Genomic DNA, 17689 nt, shown 5'->3' on the forward strand with positions numbered 1-17689 from the left:
ACCTCCTCCTCCCCCGCCCTGAATTTTTTTTGCTTATACAACGTGAACTAGTTTAGCGAGCCTCGGACACGAAAATGTATTTATGTGACTACCGCTCGACCCCAACTCTGTCTACTAAAAATAAAGGCAAAGGCAAATTTTGAAACTTACTGAAGCTAGCCGCCGGCTGAACGTGATCCGCAGTCGTGGCTGCGGATGGTGGGGTATAGCTGCTGCAGTAGTACGGTGGGTGCTCTATTTTGATCGCGTTTATTTGAGGCTGCATGTCGCTGAGGTCATGCAGTATGGACGCTGAAATCAGACACATATTAGCAGCTACGATTCTTACCACGCTCGTATACGTATGTCATTCGTTTTCTTTGCACTTCACGAGTACAATCTACGATTGCGAAAACAGCACTTCCGTGCAAAAAACAAATGAAAAAATGAGAGAGAGAAGAGAGAAAAGGAGAAAAATCAATCGTTTCTAATAACTTTAATAAATATTTTAAAAAATAATTCAAAAAATATCTGCAAAAAAGCGATTAAGTAAGTTGCAATTCTCTCTCAGCTATGATCTAATGTATGTAATAATGTAATGTACGCGAATCATATTCAAAATATACTATACTAAAATAACAACGTGTAAAAAACAGTTCACAAAAATCTTTTTTCTTTACTTTTTAAAGTGCTATAATATATGTATATTTCGAAGATTTCTTTCGTGCTAAACACGATTCCGAACATAATTCCATTATTAAAATTTGCGTAGCACATTAATTTTGAGTAAATGGAGACATAGTAAAAATAACATTTTTTTACCATTTCAACAACTTTTTACGGAAAAAAATTATTTTTAAATAAAGTTTACGCTAAAAGTAAATACAATTAAAGAATTTTTTAATTAATTTTTGTGTAGTTTGTGATTATATGACAAAATCTTAATAATCAAGTTGAATAAATACATGACAGGAAATAAATATTTATAATTTGAGAATTTCACTATAAAAAATATTTTAAGCATACACATTTTGGGTGTATATAACTACAATACTACATACAATCAAATTGTAATTTAAAAAATTGTTGAAATAGTGGAATCACTGAAATTTCAAAATGCTTTTGAAATAATTATTGATCCTGTTTATTTATCTATATATGTGTATATGTATAAGTTTATTATAATTATTTATTAAATTATAATTATAAATACAATTATTTATTTGATGCCATGTATTTAAATATGTATTTCCCTTTTTAGATAATACAAATAGTTCAAATTTAAATTGCAGAATATTTACGATAAATATTTATTACTATTTATTTAAAAAATGTATTATGTAAATATTTTATATATATTTTATATAAAGCTTTATTCGAAATATTATTATATAGATTAAATATTTTATGTGATATTTATAATAAATATAAATAAAGTATTTTTTATGTAAATTATAATGTCTCATTCCAATATAGTACATTATACAGGATTTACAGCTAACCGCATGTGTGTATGATTTTCCTGATGCCTACTTCTTTGCATGTTGATCAATGCATGCTATATACCATTCGTAAAATAATGTACGTATTACGTGAAATTAGAAAAATATATGAACTATTTGATCTTTATTCCACGATAATTTATTGTTTACAAATTATTTTTACAAATTTTAAGTTAATTGACCGAATTAATTAATTTTTATTATATATACAAACTAGAAACTAAAGAAGAGAGCAGAGAGGGTCATTAACTTATATATCACGTACGTAGACTGTTAGAAAAGTTTCTGCAAACGATATGAAAAAAAAAACATGTAAAATTCGGTAAATGGCTTTAGTTTTACCGAATTTTACATGTTTTTTTTTCATATCGTTTGCAGAAACTTTTCCAACAACCTACGTACACATGATACCAATCAATCACGTAACTGTTTCTAACGTTTAATTGGCACATGTAAGAAAATGAAATAATACACCATAGTTGTGTTCAGCAGACTCAACAGTTGAGTGAGCGTTCACTACTATTAGTGTATTCTTTTAGATCATCCAAACAAATTTTAGATCTAGAAGAATATATCCATACTAGAAAGCGTTCATTCAACTATTGAGTCTCTTGAATGCAAGCCATATCAAACACAGAAGTCAAGAATGGTAGCATACTCCGTTCATTGCATGAAGGTGTTTAGCATGTATCAGTATAGGCACAGCAGCATGTAAGATGCTAAGTCCTATATGTAAGAAATCAAGCATTGTGTGCGGTTAATTTAACAAACCAACCGGACTCGTTTTTCGAAAAATATGCACTTTCTTGAAAACGTTCCAAACAAAAGTTATAAAATTGTATAAGTAGTGCACTAAATAGTAATATTAGTATGACCTTGGATAGCACTGTTAAGATAATGAAAAATCAATTCAAAACTTCAAACTGTATTTTAAAGTTAAAAATTAAAATAAGTAGAGCAACCTATGAGATGACCTTAACCTTGACACATGTATAACGTCAAGGTCATAATCGTCATAAACGTTGAAAAACGTTTATAAGTATTAAATCTCATAGGACCTATAGAAAATAAAGGCCTAAATAATTTAACTAGATTTCAAATGGTTTTATAATTCTATACGAATTTATATACTATATATGTAATCCTTTAAATTATACAAAATAATTTTTCGATCTTGAACAAATTCCACTGAACTATTGCACTAATATCACGAGTTAAACTGACAAGCAATTTAACAATTCAATACTCTTACGCATCTTAGAACGATCTCGATAATGTTGAATGACATTATTAACATCTGTAAATAAGTAATTTTTATTGCAGAAAATATTACCTCGACCGAGAGTCAAATTCACAGATCTCTAGCACTCCGTGCAAACATCCTAAGCCTTTAGATCACTGAGGCTTTAGTAATATTCTTTCTAATAATTGGTATATGTAGGAACAACGTTTATTTATGACGTAAAAAAAAAACAATATTAAATCTCATAAGACCATACATGTGAGAACACAACTTATAAGAAATAAATGTCTTAAACGGTCTAGCTGGATTTTAACTTGTATAACTTAATAGTGTGAATTCATATTACGTATGTATCTAATCCTTTAAACATTTAAAAGATTTTAAGCATCAATAGGACACCTTGGACAATAATTGTCAACGATACTATATCTTTCATAATTCGGAAAGTACTTAATAAAAAAATACATCTATTATTAGGATTATAACGGATATTCATTTTTATATATGCGAAAGTGAGATTTTTGCATCATTTTGGACTCACTTTCGCTATTGAAATTATATAATTATGCGAAAGTTTCAGCAAAAGATTCCGTCCAATTCTGTATAAAAATTCACAGCTTCATTGAGAGGATGACAGAAAAGTGCAGTTTATTTTATTCATTCATTTACAACAACTTAGAGACACTTTAAATTTTAAAATTTAAGCATGAAACAAATGAATATTAAGGTACAGTATTTCCCTAGTTTTTCATATGTGATATTTTTCAAGAATAGAGATCCTGGAGAATCGTATTGCCATTTCGATTGTATTGCATTATCCATTCAACAAATTTATCCGGGTTGAAGAATATCTTTTTTTTACAAGTTTTTCTATTTTTCGACGTTCAATTATCAGTAGGTTAGTTTCAGCCAAAATCAGCTGCAAGGCCAATAAAAAAGGAAGAAAAAGAAAATAATAAATAAGTAAATTGCTGTGTGTTTAACAATTAAATTAAGTGTATAAGTGATAACAATATTACAATATTATTCAATAATTTGAATTGAAATCAATACTATTTTTTATTTTTAGAGAGAGATTATTACATATTATTTTTCCTCTAACTAAATTTAAACTCAATTTCATCATTCAGCGAAAAGAAACAAAATTTTTACTTTCGCATTCGGAAAAGATTTTTTTTTCTTTCGCTTTTGTTTTCACACCCGCTTTCATGACTACTTTCGTTACAATCTTATTTATTACAGTACAATCTTATTTATTACAGTGCTTTAAAAAGCTCTTAAGGTCAGCTACAGGAATAAAACTGCAATAAAAAAATAGAAGAGGTATTCATTAAAAAATTTTAAAGCGACTTTTACATTATCTTGACTTTATCCGAAGTCACATTAACATTGCTATTTAATACGCCAATAAAAATTCTACAACTCTTGTCTGACACAAATACATATTTTTTTAAAAAACGAGCTTGATACGGTCACTCTATTACATCCTGTATTATACATTTACGTATAAAGAGCACTATGTACTACGAAGTTTCCGTCGACGGCATCATATTCAGTACAAGAAAATCTTCCAGGTATGTAGCGTTACAGCACTTAGCAAAATTTTTCTGTCGAATCGTGCAATTTATATAAATGTGCGTGCGTGTGTGTATGTGTGTGTGCTTGCATCTAATAGAAGATAGTGGAAAATAATAAAATTTAGTCGAGTTATAAAGAAGTGCGATAATTTTTATTCGAATCATCTCCTGTTTCCAACGAATAATCAATTGTATTACTATTCATATTGTTTGTTATTTCTGTAGTTGCCAATGATGAATCCGCGTGCTGAGACTTCACATATAATCTTTCTAAAGGGGTAATAACTCATCATGGCAGCTCAACACATCAAAGCTTTTTATTATTTTTATTTACCTCGAGATATCATATCTTTCTTGTTAGAAAGATGGCAATAAATATTAAAGAAATATGATAATCCATATTAGAAATATGACAACATGATACAAAGTACCAACAATCAGGATGCTTTCAAAAGGTCTTTCGCACTGAGCTATTTGTTACCTTTCGAAAGCATCCACAGAGAAATCGTCACGTATATAATATATTTCGAAAAAGAGTTAACCCAATAATACAAAATCAATCTGAATGCAGAATTTATCGAACATAAAAACACGTGTGAGACAGTAAAAATTATGTTACGTGCAATTAACGGACAAACTCGAGTTCGAATCTATGAGGAATATATAGCGTCGTACCTTTTGAAAGCATCCAGAGCTCTTTGGAGCTGAAGACACCTGTTGCAAGGATCGTATCATTGCAGACGACACCATTATATAGTTCATGATATCCTGTACCTAGGAACAAAACCCAGCGAACAATATTTAATATCCGCTTGCCAAATTCACTAAAACCCAATATATACGAGTTTGAATATGTGTCGGGATGTAAAAATTTTGTAGGAAATAGGGATGCACCTGATATCAAGAAGATTCAGATCCAGTATCTAGTACTATCCGGCATTTTTTTACTATTTAATTTAATAGTCGGATATCATTAATATCCGATAATATATATCCGACTGAAATTTTATATTAAAAGTTTGCGTCATTGTTGCAGAATTATATTCTTTTTAGCTAAATACTTTACAGTTTATCTTTGCTCTTTTTCTTTTTACGTTAGAAAAATAAAGAGAATTATTATTGCTAACTTCCCTTGTTTTCCTCTTTTTCTTTTAATATTTTGGAAAATTTGTACCAGATGTCCTTACGAAAAGAAACTACAATTGCACTACTAGTGTAGTAGAAAATTCAACTACTATTGCACTATTGCACTGTTACACTACTATACTATAACACTAATAAAATGCTGAATATATATAGTTCCTACATAGTACTACGCCTGAATAGTACTACGAATTTCGCTGAAAAATCAAAAAAATAAAATTAATTAATCCAGTTTTATTGCTCAAATAAGTATTACTGATTAGTATCATATTCCACACACAATAAAATTAAACATTCTTCCTGAATTAATTTCATGGTACTCCCAAGTAGTTACCCATCCTTAATTGTACCCTAACAACTGCGATCGTAGGAAAATTGCTCTCTTGATGATCCACTAACACTTATAATACTAATTAACGTATAGTTGTAACGTATCCAATCAAAGATGTGGAAAAGATGGAACACCCCTAGTAGAAATTGAAATAAAGAACTAGTATGGTGGGCTTGCGGGAATGCTATGCTATCATGTTAGGAACTAACATGGCAAACTTACAAGCGCCACGCTTTCGTTTTTATTAGAATTAAAGAAATAGTTTGTATGATATGTATAGTTTTGTAATACAAATATTTTTTTTAATTAAAAAAATATATTTTTATGTGTAACAAAAGGTTTTCTTACATGAAAAACTTTTTTAGTATAATAAAAAGATTACTATTATATATACTATTTTAACAAAAAAAAAAAATTTTTTGTTATTATTACTTTTTTTACTTTTTCCAGTTTAATTTATGTTCACTGCGTTTCGTATACTTGTGTTCTATTGTATTTTATTAACCACAATTAACTTTCAAAAAATGCCACGCATTGTTGGCAAAATTTGAACCTATGATCCTAGAACGGTAACCTGATACACTAACGCTAAGCTAATCGCACACTTGTGATTGAGGCGTTATCAGCGCTATATCTTCTACTGGAACCATTCTTAATTTCATGTCTCTATTAACAGTTAATATTATTAACATTTGAAGAAATTAAATAAAAACGAAATTATATACTGGTATTATGAACTTAGTTAGAAAATGATAATGACAAAGCGATTGTCCTCAGCAGCGATACTGGTCACAATAGTCGTAAACTTAAATAATTAATATCTCAGGCTCGCAGAGCATAGTAACACTTTTTTTCTGTTAGATTTCTTCGTTTTGTTTAAGATATCTGATGATAATAATGATAATAATTCGCTTTTAATAATACTATAAATTATTATTCCTACTGAAATAATAATGTAATACTAATTTCTCTAATGGTATATATATGTATGTACTTTTTACTACAATTACGATTTTTTAAATAAATATTACAATTATACAATATTGAAAATACGTTATGTGTGTGTGTTACTGAATTTTCTATTAATAATATTCTACTAATAATGACATTATTAGTAATACTGAACACTATAGTATCACTAGGAGCACTACTGCACTAGTGTCACTAATATGATAGCGAACACAAATAGTACCAATGGAGAGTTTCTCTCTAGTAAGAGAGAAACCAGTAATACTTACAATAGTGAAAATATCTACCTCCAGAGAAAGTTTTCTTCAATTCATAGAAATATTTCTTTGCTATACGGTTAAAAATTTTTTTTACTTTAACATTATTTTTTTAAATAAAATAAAATTAATTTGATTTTAAAAAGTGATGTTTAAATCAAAGAAATTACGTACAAATCAACGAAATTTTTTTAACAATATAGCAAAGAAACATTTCTTTGAATCGAAGATACCTTTCTTTGGGTGATACTACAGTAGCGTCGAATACTACTACCAGAGAGAAATCTGAGAAAGGACATGAAGGTTTTTTATCTATAACTGCAAAATATCGTGCTCATTAATCGCTAAAACCTTTATTAATTTGATAAATGTTAGTTATTTCAGAGATGTCAACAATTTACTTCCATCAGCAGCGCCATAAAAAAGTGGATATTGTTGTGTACAACACAGTTTATATCCACTTCTTCAGAGGGCGATAAGGCGCATAGCATTTTGCGGTTATAGAAAGAAAAAAGGTTTTCCTGTTCTCTCTCAGGTTTCTCTCTGATGACACTATTGAATTTCAGTAGTGTACTACTGTGCATTAGCAGTTTTTTTCCGTAAAAGTATCCGGGAAAATATTCGGTGTCTAGCCGAATAATTGACCTTCCGAATATCCCAACCGGATAATGGATACCGATGTTATATTCTTTTTAAATATTCGATACCGGCTATCCGATAATTTTACGGTTATCCGGTACATCCCTAATAGGAAACGGTTAACCAAAAATGCGTAATGTGCATGCTTCTTTTGAGATGAGCAAAACAAATATAATTACGCAAATGTGAATTATAAAATTATATGCATACCTTTTCGACGTCTATCCTCCTCCTTACTAGTGTTGCAGATGCCATTCAGTACTTCTATAACAGAAAAATAACGCTTATATAATATAAATGCTTTTATTTAACGAAAGGTAATTCACTTGCAACGATATAGGTAATATGTTTCATTCTTTTTCATTTCATTTTTTATAATTTAAGTATTTTGTCATCATCGAACAAGATAACCTTATAACACCAAAATAAAATTTCTTTTGACAAAATCATACTCAAAGTTTTCACTATTGCTCGGTGTTTTACGCAAATTTTGTTACGCAACGTATAACCGAAATACTGAAGATTCCGAAATTATATTTCTCAATTATCATTCTCTGCGATTTCTCAAGAATTAAGAAAGATATGAAGAGTTGGGCTGATAAAAAATTGAATTTTATCGTAAATATGCTTCAAAGGATAAACAATAATAAAAGGAAAAACTAAAAAGTGTAAAAAGAAATTAGAGATTTAATTATATTGCGTACATTTGGAAGTATTTTTGCACTCTCTCACACGCGCGCGCATGTGTGTGTGTGTGTGTAGCAGAATATCATAAAAAATTATATATTTATATTTTAAAAATCATAAAATTTGATATATACATTTATTTGGAAACACACACACATTTATTGAAATATATATTTTTGTTAATATAATAATACACACAATAATGCGAGACAAATTTTTTTTAATTTTATTAAAGTTTATCGCGATATAACAAAGTTTTTTAGTTTTCGAAACTTTTCTAGACCACAAATTGTTGAAAATCATAGATTTTAATTGTGTTTTATTTCTTAAACAAATAGAAATATCTATTTATAAAATTTTACTTAAAATTTTTATACCTACTTATAAAAATTATTTCTTTTGAAACAACGTGAGATTGTCACTTCGACATTAAAAAATGAATTGATCCGCGACGAAAATCCTCATAAATGCAAAATATATAAAAATATTTTTAGTGGCATGAAAAAAATCAATATATATGCGAAGCTGTGTGAGTTCTCGCTAAAGATGTTCGTTGCCTATTTATTTATAGAACGAGCATACAGTAGCAAGCATGGTCACGCGCTTGCGTGCACATTTTCTCTACATGTTCATTCGACACACTGGTCGCTTCGATGCGCAGACACCTAAGACAAGAAATACGCATACAAACGTGAAATAATATAATATAGAGAAATATACATGAATATTGGCTCATGCTGACTGATTGTGAGATATTTAGCCTAACGAAGACCAGAAAGAAAGTATCTTTTTGCGACAGGAAAATTGCATACACTGTTTCTTTTTTAAAGCTTTAATTTTAAATCTCTCTATTTTTCCAATCAGTAATTTAGATAACGATCTGATAGATTTTTTTTTTTACGGAGCTTACAATGGAAATCCATCAAATCTAAAATATTTTTTCTGAATTTTACAAAGTTCGATGGCGTGAATTACGTGTCAGCCAAAAGTTTGAAATCACGTATAAAATTCCAAATAGCACATTGCGCCTACAAAGTATTAAAAAGGTAATAAAAAAAGTATAAGAAGTGTTATGTATGTATCAAGTGATATGTATGTATCATAAATATTTAAATATTTAAATAGTTATGATACATATAGTATATCCATTAACAAAGAATATTATAAATTAATAAAGAAAAACTAACTTATGTAAGCAAATATTCAAATTGCTTGTCTCCTTCTGCTCTTTTCAACAAATTACTATATGCGTAGTAGCTATTACACTATTTTGATATAAAATTGCACAATCTGTAATTATTCTTTCTAAAAAATCTTGAATATTACTTATAGATGTTTGATATATAAAAAGTTTCAGATATCCTCATTAAAAAAAATACATAAGGAATAAATCCAAAAAATGTACCGACCACCGAATTGGTTCATATATACTTATAACACAATTTGTAAAAATATCCTGAAGATAATTTTAAACTATTCGTATGTTATGGGCTAGGCAATCATCTTTGTTGAGCCTATAAAGAATGCTGTTACAAATAATACAGAAAACAAAATTTTATCAAATATAGATGATTGAAACAGAAGTGGATAAATGTTGACGAGTTTTTGTCATTAATTAATAAATGTGTAATATACTGATTGTACTGTTACCAATTACAATTCAAAAGGATGAAACAAGAAAATTAACGGAGACAAACAAAATTCAAACTTGAAATTCTTGGTTCATACTCCTAACACTCAAAAAGCTTCCTCACGACGAGTGGCAGATTTAGATGTTTTTATCCTAAATCCTGTACTTCTTGGTGTCCCTTTCAGACGAATAAAAACCAAAAAAAATTGGCTACTGTTGAAAAACTCACTTTTCCGTCAAGCGTCAAGATTTTGGCTACAATGGCGAAAATGCGCCCACCTGGCAACCCTATACAAAGATTAACTTTAATCTCGATTGCTACAAGAATGACGCTTCTATAAACTCAGGCCTCATGGGTCTCTATCTAAATCCGCTATTACTCCCGACTGCTCCATACTACTCGTAATTCTTATATGTATCTCACATAATGAACAGTTATCTATCAGTTAGCGCTCAAGTATATGTATATCTGTGATGTTTTTCCAAATTTCTGCAAAAAGCCGTTCAGAAAGAGCTAAACAAACCTATTTTTTTATTTGATTTAATAAATCAGCGCTCGATTATGAGAACCAGCCTATTGTCCTATAACCCGCATAAAACAAAAAAAAAACATAATGGAGAATTATTAGAGAAACACTAATTCCAGAGTTGGCAAAATGAGGAAAATTTACAGAAAAATCCTTAGAAGTAATTTCTAAATCAGTAAGACATAAAAAACATAAAAAAGTAAGTACTTTTCTTTTTACGCAAAATTCGTCTATCTTGTGGCAACACCGCGTACTACACTAGCCTCAAAGCCACCATGGCTTCGTAATATCATTGACAATATATTTCACTTCAGTTTTATGTAAAATACCCATTGCACAGTAATTCTTCATAAAACGATATTGATGTTTGAAAATGAAAATCCAAATCAGTATTGTACATCAATCTATTAATATTAATCATACAATAGAAACACATATGAAGCACATTGTGAGTAAATGATAAGAATATGTTAAATTATATTGCCTATAAATTTGATTATATTTCACATAGTAGACATTTTCAATTAATGATTTCGATGTTTGACTAGTAATATTTAAAGCTTAACGCTTCAAAACAACTGTATTGCGAGAAAATTCAAATTTGAATAAGTGTTGTAGTCGATTGAATATAGGGACTGAGAATTAAATTGTAGACCTAATATATGCATATAAATTTTTTTTATATTTTACATCTCGTTAATAAAGATTTATTTAAAACTAACAATGTATAATGAAAGTTAATCTATTATACAATAAATCGCAAAAGTATTATAGCTCTATAAAAATGTTAGAAAGAAAAAATGAAGGGAAATATATCAAGAATATAAATTCTTTCAGTTTTTTTTCGTTTTAATATTGTTAGAACTAATAAAAAAAATTGAATGAAAAAACTACAAACATTATTACTTTAATAATTTGATTGCTCGACTTGCCTCCACATTGTCGCAAAATACGGATTTTATACTTTATTTTCACTTTACCTTAGTTTAAAAATACGTTTAATTAAAATAGACAATTAGCACACTAACAATAAAAACTATAACATGTTTGTCGAATAAACAATTATTCAATAAATAAAATTTCAATGCAATTAATGTAAACGTGTTAATCGCTTTGCCAAATCGCTTTCTAAATTAGATTTTATCAAAATTATCGAATAAATCAATCCTCGAGTATCTTCTGGACACCTATCTATCATAGAATAAATTGGAATCCATTCCGACTTGTTCCATGATAGGTACCCTGTTGCAGGATTCTCTAAACGTTTTATTAAAAATTGTCGTTATCGTTAACTAACGACAACCAATGAGAGCCTCGCTTTCTTCCAGGATTATCCTGCCATCGGCTGTCGCTAATTACAAAAGCGACAATCATCAATATGACATTTAGAGAATCTCGCTACTCTGATTTCTCAATTACGACGATTATCGAATATAATCTGTCTTACCGTGACTCGTGATAAAATTGGCGAGATAGAGATCTAGTTCCCGGACGGAAACGTTAATATGATAAGGATTGACGCAAAGTCCCGGCTGCGCACATTCCGCAGTTTTCTCAAGCCGTTCCCCATCTGTCGATTCCAACGGAATTGCTTTGAAAAGAATCACCATAACTAGGTCCAACCTCCATACCTATCACAGAAATATCGAGCATTCATTATGATAAGAATTTACATTGTAAAAATAAATATTAAAAAGATTCTTTTTAATAAGAATTTATTTAATAAAATATAGATAGGAATACGTGTAAAAGCGTACGTGGGTCATCGGATTTACCTTGTCCGCTTGACGAAGACAATCGATTCGACGCATTTTACCCTTTTGATCAGGATTGCTTAAAACGCACATTGCTGGCCTCTTTCCCGTGATACTTAATACAAAGTCCTCTCGATATTCTTGCGTGATATCCTTTCGTAACTTTCCTAGAAGCCGCGAGGCCCATTTCTGTTTTACTTCCAGCTTTTCGTTCTAAAGAAAGAAAAGACATCGTAAATTGCGAACATGAGAATAGCAATCATCATTGCATTATTGATTCATCAATTTCGTAATCTAACACATAGTTGCGTAATAATTGTCACTCTGTCTTGATAAAAAGAATACTGGCGTATATTAAATATACCTAGAGAACAATTTTATTATTAGATAATAGTTAAGAGTTTATATAGAAAAACGTTTTTTTAAAATTACTTTAAATCAGATAAGGTGTCTATAGATTTTTTGATGTTAAAAACAATACCACAAGTCCAATTTAACCAGCACGTGAAGTTTCCAAAATAATTGAAATTTAATATGCCAAATATAACTTTTTTGCGATACTTAACGTTTTTTGTAAACATAAAAAGTAAACGTTATCTCAAATATTTATCAAAAGTTATGAATATATATCCCTAAATATATTCTCTTTAATTTTAATATTTTATTTTTAGTCATGTTATAAAAAATTTAAATACATTTAAATATAATTTTTTTAAAATAAATTTTCCGAATATACCAACAACAAATGTTATGGAATTTCATGGCAAGTGACTATAGTCACCCCTTGTATGCAAATGGCGTTTTGTGGAAAATGACTATAGTCGCTCGTAGTATATGAATAGTGTCTTGTGTAGAGCGACTATAATCGCCCGTCGTAACAATAGGGTTAGACCTCAATTATTTAGGAAACTCTGTGATAATCGTATTTAACAATCCAAGATCTATAAAATACACTTTATTTGCTCAAAGTAATTTTTGTAAATTAGTGTAACTAAAAGTAAAAAAAAATATTAAAATAAAATGGAACAAATTAAAAACATCACTTCGCTTCGATTAACGCGTGTCGATTTGATTCAATCACCTTTTGTGACAGCGAAACCATTTTTGAAAGTATCTCTGTGATGTCTCAGCTGATTATTTCGCAGAATTTTTCAAAGTTTGTACTCTACGTAAGATTAACAATCAACAAAAATCTGAAGGAGAGATGTCTTTCGACTGTGCGATATGCAACGCACGCATACGACATCTGTCACACTCGGAATAGCAAACACACGCATGCATAAGAACCCTGAGAAATGCATTGAAAGTGGAATGCATCGACGTACTACGCGCGCGATCTATCTTACTTATCCCGTTTTGCCATGCACTGTACACACGTTTGTATGACAGGAAATGGAAACTCTAGCGTGTCCTAGCTAGTGATGGGCGCGTTTCTTCTTTTTAAAATTTTCCAACAAATATTTTTTTAATTGCGCTTATTTAAAATCGAAGATTTCTCAATATATACAACTCTCTTTCAAATAATTAATGTTATCACACTTTTGTAAAGTTTTATGGGTTATCATACTAGATCAAATTGACTAATTGATGCTGTCTTTCTAAAACTATCCGTCAGATACAAACAAAAAAAATGTAGAACAATATATTTTGAACATTACAGAATATGTTTTATTAATGATAACGTTACAAACCAAATAACAATACGTTAAAAATTCCTAGAAGAGACGTATATGTAAAAAAAAAATAAATTATAACATAAAAAATCATAACTTCAGTATTTAATATTCTTAGTTAAAATCTTAGGGTACTATTCTACATCATAAAATTATACAGCCCAAAATTCGGACTATGAGTCATTTTATCCTGTGATGACAATAAGGATAAAACATTTCAAATTCTTGTAAATAAAATTACTTTCTATAGCTAAATCAAAAAGTAAACTAAAATTATTGTAGACTTTAAAACGTAAGAAAAAAAGAAAAAATATTTAGTTTTTGAAATTTTCGAAAAATTAGAGTATTGAAAATCTTCAAGGTATATATTATTCATATAATTACTACAAAAATTTTGTAATTGGAGAAATATTTTTTATATGTTAATATTGGAGAAATGTTTACATTTTTATATAAAAATAAATATTAAAGTCATGTATAGAATGATTTAAAATAAACGCTTATCCTTAAAATGTTATATTCCTGACTTAATTTTAAGATGATTTTCCGTTTGCCAAAATATTTTTGAAACTTAGCTTTCAAATTATAATAAGAAATACAAATAAATTATAATAAATTAATAAATGACGGGTAGAGAAGGTAATTAAGGGCGACGTAACTCACCGTTCAATGCAAAAAGTACGGAGAACTTTCGCTGTAATCAGACGATCGCTATACATGCGTGAGCATGTGATCGCTTTCTATCTCTTGCACGCACACATACACACAATTACCTTGTAAAAATACGATAACTTCATATTGCAGTTTGAGGAAAAAAAACCATAATTACATTTCGATGAATCACGTACAGCTCCAAACAAATTTTTTATATTAATTAAACTTCCATTCCTTTTAAAAAAAATTTACGTGTGATATCCAAATTAAATTTATAAAAAAAATAAAATAAATTAACATAATCATTTGTTTCGATCTATACGTGATACATCAAGAAATAAGTTTTTCTTTTTTCTCAAGTTGTAATATAAAGTCATCGAATTTTGATAAGGTAATTTTGTGTATGAGAGAGAAAATTTGCCAAGAAAAAATCGTCTTAAAATTAAGACAAAAATATGACATATAAGAACAAACATTTACTTAAATCACCCTGTATGTGTGTATATGAAAAAATTATGTAAATAACATACATATATTTACTTAATAATACTTTTTTATAGTCTATTTTTTTAATATGATAATACTTTCTATCTTAAAAAATAAATGCCAAAAATCTCTATTCCTTCCTATTTACAAATAACTTTAAGTACCACAAGATTTAAAACTTAAAATCTTAAAAATAAATTGTAAATTTATACGTATATATATACTATATATATATATATATATGATATATATAAAAAAATAATAGCGATTAGACCGGGTGAATGAGAGTGCAGCGTTGATAATAGTATGCAAGTAAAAAATTTTTTTTACTTAAAATTATTTTATTCCATGATTTATGACAAAATCTAATCACAAATGTAGAAAAATCCTAACACACAAAGTAGTCGTCTTGAAATTTTAAATCAATGAAGTTGCCAATTAAGCCTCATCGCAAATAAATTAATCACATAACGAATATTACAAATAAATTTCTTTGTAAATAAATTAATCAAATAAAAAGTAATACAGACAAACATGTTAACATTATCAGCTCAGTTTTTAACATTCTTTTGTTAACTTATTTTCATTTTTAAGTAAAAATGAATTTTCAGTGCAAAAATGAAAATAAGAAATATAATCTCCAATAGCCTTAATCATGACAAATGTCCAGATCAAAATCTTGAACAATATTTAAGAGATTTTAACCGTCCATTCTTGAGTAATGCTATCGTCGGTGGTACCGTAACTTTCAAGCCTCATAAGTCAAAAAGTACTTAATGAAAGTAAACTTTATTATGGTGTGTTAAAATGATTGGCTATGTTGAGGTAAATTATGAGAATATATAATAAAAAATAGGGTTTTCATTAAAAAAAAATCGATGTGCTCTTGACCTGACTTTGGTCACGCCACCCAAGATTAAAGTTATAAGATCAGCAAATAGATTTTTTAAACTCTACAAATTTTATCAGAAACATTTTTCTGTAAAACTTATATTTTCCGAGATATCAGATGTCCTGATTTTTTTTGAACATTTGTATAATTATATATAACAAGTAATAAGAACTGATATCTTGAATTATATATTATAAAACTATACGTAATTATATTATATAACTTTGTGTATAAACAACAACAGGTAATATATAAATATGTGTGTAAATAGCCTATTGTTTTATTAAACTAAAATGTTTTGGCTCGTAGCCCTACTTATTGTCATTATTGTTTAGCTATATTATTTTTGTTTGTATGAAAAAATATACATATGAATCGTTATATATATTCATATTTAAATAACATAATAAGGAATTTATGTATAATTATATATTACTTGGACAGCATTATATAAAATATACAATTATATAATGAATTATACACAATTATGTATTTTTTTACAAAATTGTATAGTGATCTATGAGTATGTATAAAAATTTTTTACCCTATATACGCGTTATAATACTATTCTATTTTGCGATATGTACCGCGTCCTCCCTATTACAATATAACAGAGATACTTGGTGCTCTAACTTTTACTAAAAGAATTCTAGTTCAAACAATGCGTCCGTGCAACAATTATGCATCAATGTTTGTACATTTCAGTGCACGAACACGCGCGTAGATAAAATGTCAGGCACGTCCTTACACGCTTGCACGTGCTCTTGCGCACACTTGCGAATAAGAGGTGCATTCGCGTGTTCGCTTCTCACTGGAGAAAGCGTCGAGCGCTTATGGTGCATCCTGCGTATACTCGTATATCAGGTATGCTGAATGCAAAGGAGAGCCGTGTTTACGGGAATTGTACCAAGAGCGCATAATACCGTGACATGCGTACACGTGCTCTCCTAAAGGCGTGGCAGTCCTGCCCGCATCACTAATTTCACACAACTTTGCTTATATCCCTTCAGTTTCTTTCCCTTTATCGTAATTCCGTTTTCACAAAAAATATCACGCAGAACAATGCCTAAAAAACCAATTAATTTAATAATATTTGTAAACAAAACGATTAATTTTATTAAAACGTTTTATTCTATATTATAGTACATCCGTCAACAAAATTTTGCATAAGTTGCATTTCCAAAAAAAATTGCACAATTTGATGTATTCTATACATCAATGGGCAGAATGAATTTTATTCGCAAATGTTAGGGTTATATGTTAAGTTAGCACCCCAACTATAGTACTCAGGAGTTCTGATTAGAGTTCTCACTTCCTTTTGACAAGACGAAGAGTTCCCTATAGTTAATAACAAGGGTTCCGCTCGATAAACATTCTTTTTACATTTTTTAAAAATGGGGTGCTAACTTTTTATCGAATTTCGAGGTGGAATAGTTCTGAGCGGCTTAATAGCTTCAATTTGCGATTGCCTAGAGTTCCTGATATGTAAAAAAAATTTTCGAATATTAAAAAAAGAATTAAAAATTTTTGAAAAATTAATTTTTAGATACAATAGTTCTGATGATAATTTCTGCTTCTTTTTGACGATACGAAGAGTTCTCTATGATTTTTAATGACATATGCGCTTAATAATCATTTTTTAATAATTTTTTAAAAATGGGGTGCTAACTTTTTAACGAAATTCAAGGTCGCATAGTTCTGATCAGCTTAACAGAACTATTTTGTGAATACCTAGAGTTCTTGATA

General features: G+C 29.0%; 1 protein-coding gene across 5 annotated transcripts in view; it reads right to left on the reverse strand.

The window, feature by feature from the left end:
* Positions 1 to 17689, reverse strand: part of NfI (Nuclear factor I) — a 62739-nt gene that overhangs the window by 32070 nt on the left and 12980 nt on the right. For 3 of the 5 annotated variants that reach the window (XM_018549049.1, XM_018549051.1, XM_018549052.1), the window contains 5 exons: positions 12260 to 12451; positions 11932 to 12115; positions 7851 to 7904; positions 4977 to 5075; positions 151 to 291 (listed from right to left, as the gene is read on the reverse strand). In XM_018549049.1, the coding sequence (XP_018404551.1) occupies positions 151 to 291; positions 4977 to 5075; positions 7851 to 7904; positions 11932 to 12115; positions 12260 to 12451 (670 nt within the window). The remainder of the gene's footprint in view (positions 1 to 150; positions 292 to 4976; positions 5076 to 7850; positions 7905 to 11931; positions 12116 to 12259; positions 12452 to 17689) is intronic. The other 2 variants (XM_018549050.1, XM_018549053.1) reach the window with 2 other exon arrangements.

Source organism: Cyphomyrmex costatus, unplaced genomic scaffold (genome assembly GCF_001594065.2).
Source record: "Cyphomyrmex costatus isolate MS0001 unplaced genomic scaffold, Ccosl1.0 scaffold76, whole genome shotgun sequence".
In the NCBI taxonomy this organism is placed as follows: Eukaryota; Metazoa; Arthropoda; class Insecta; order Hymenoptera; family Formicidae; genus Cyphomyrmex; species Cyphomyrmex costatus.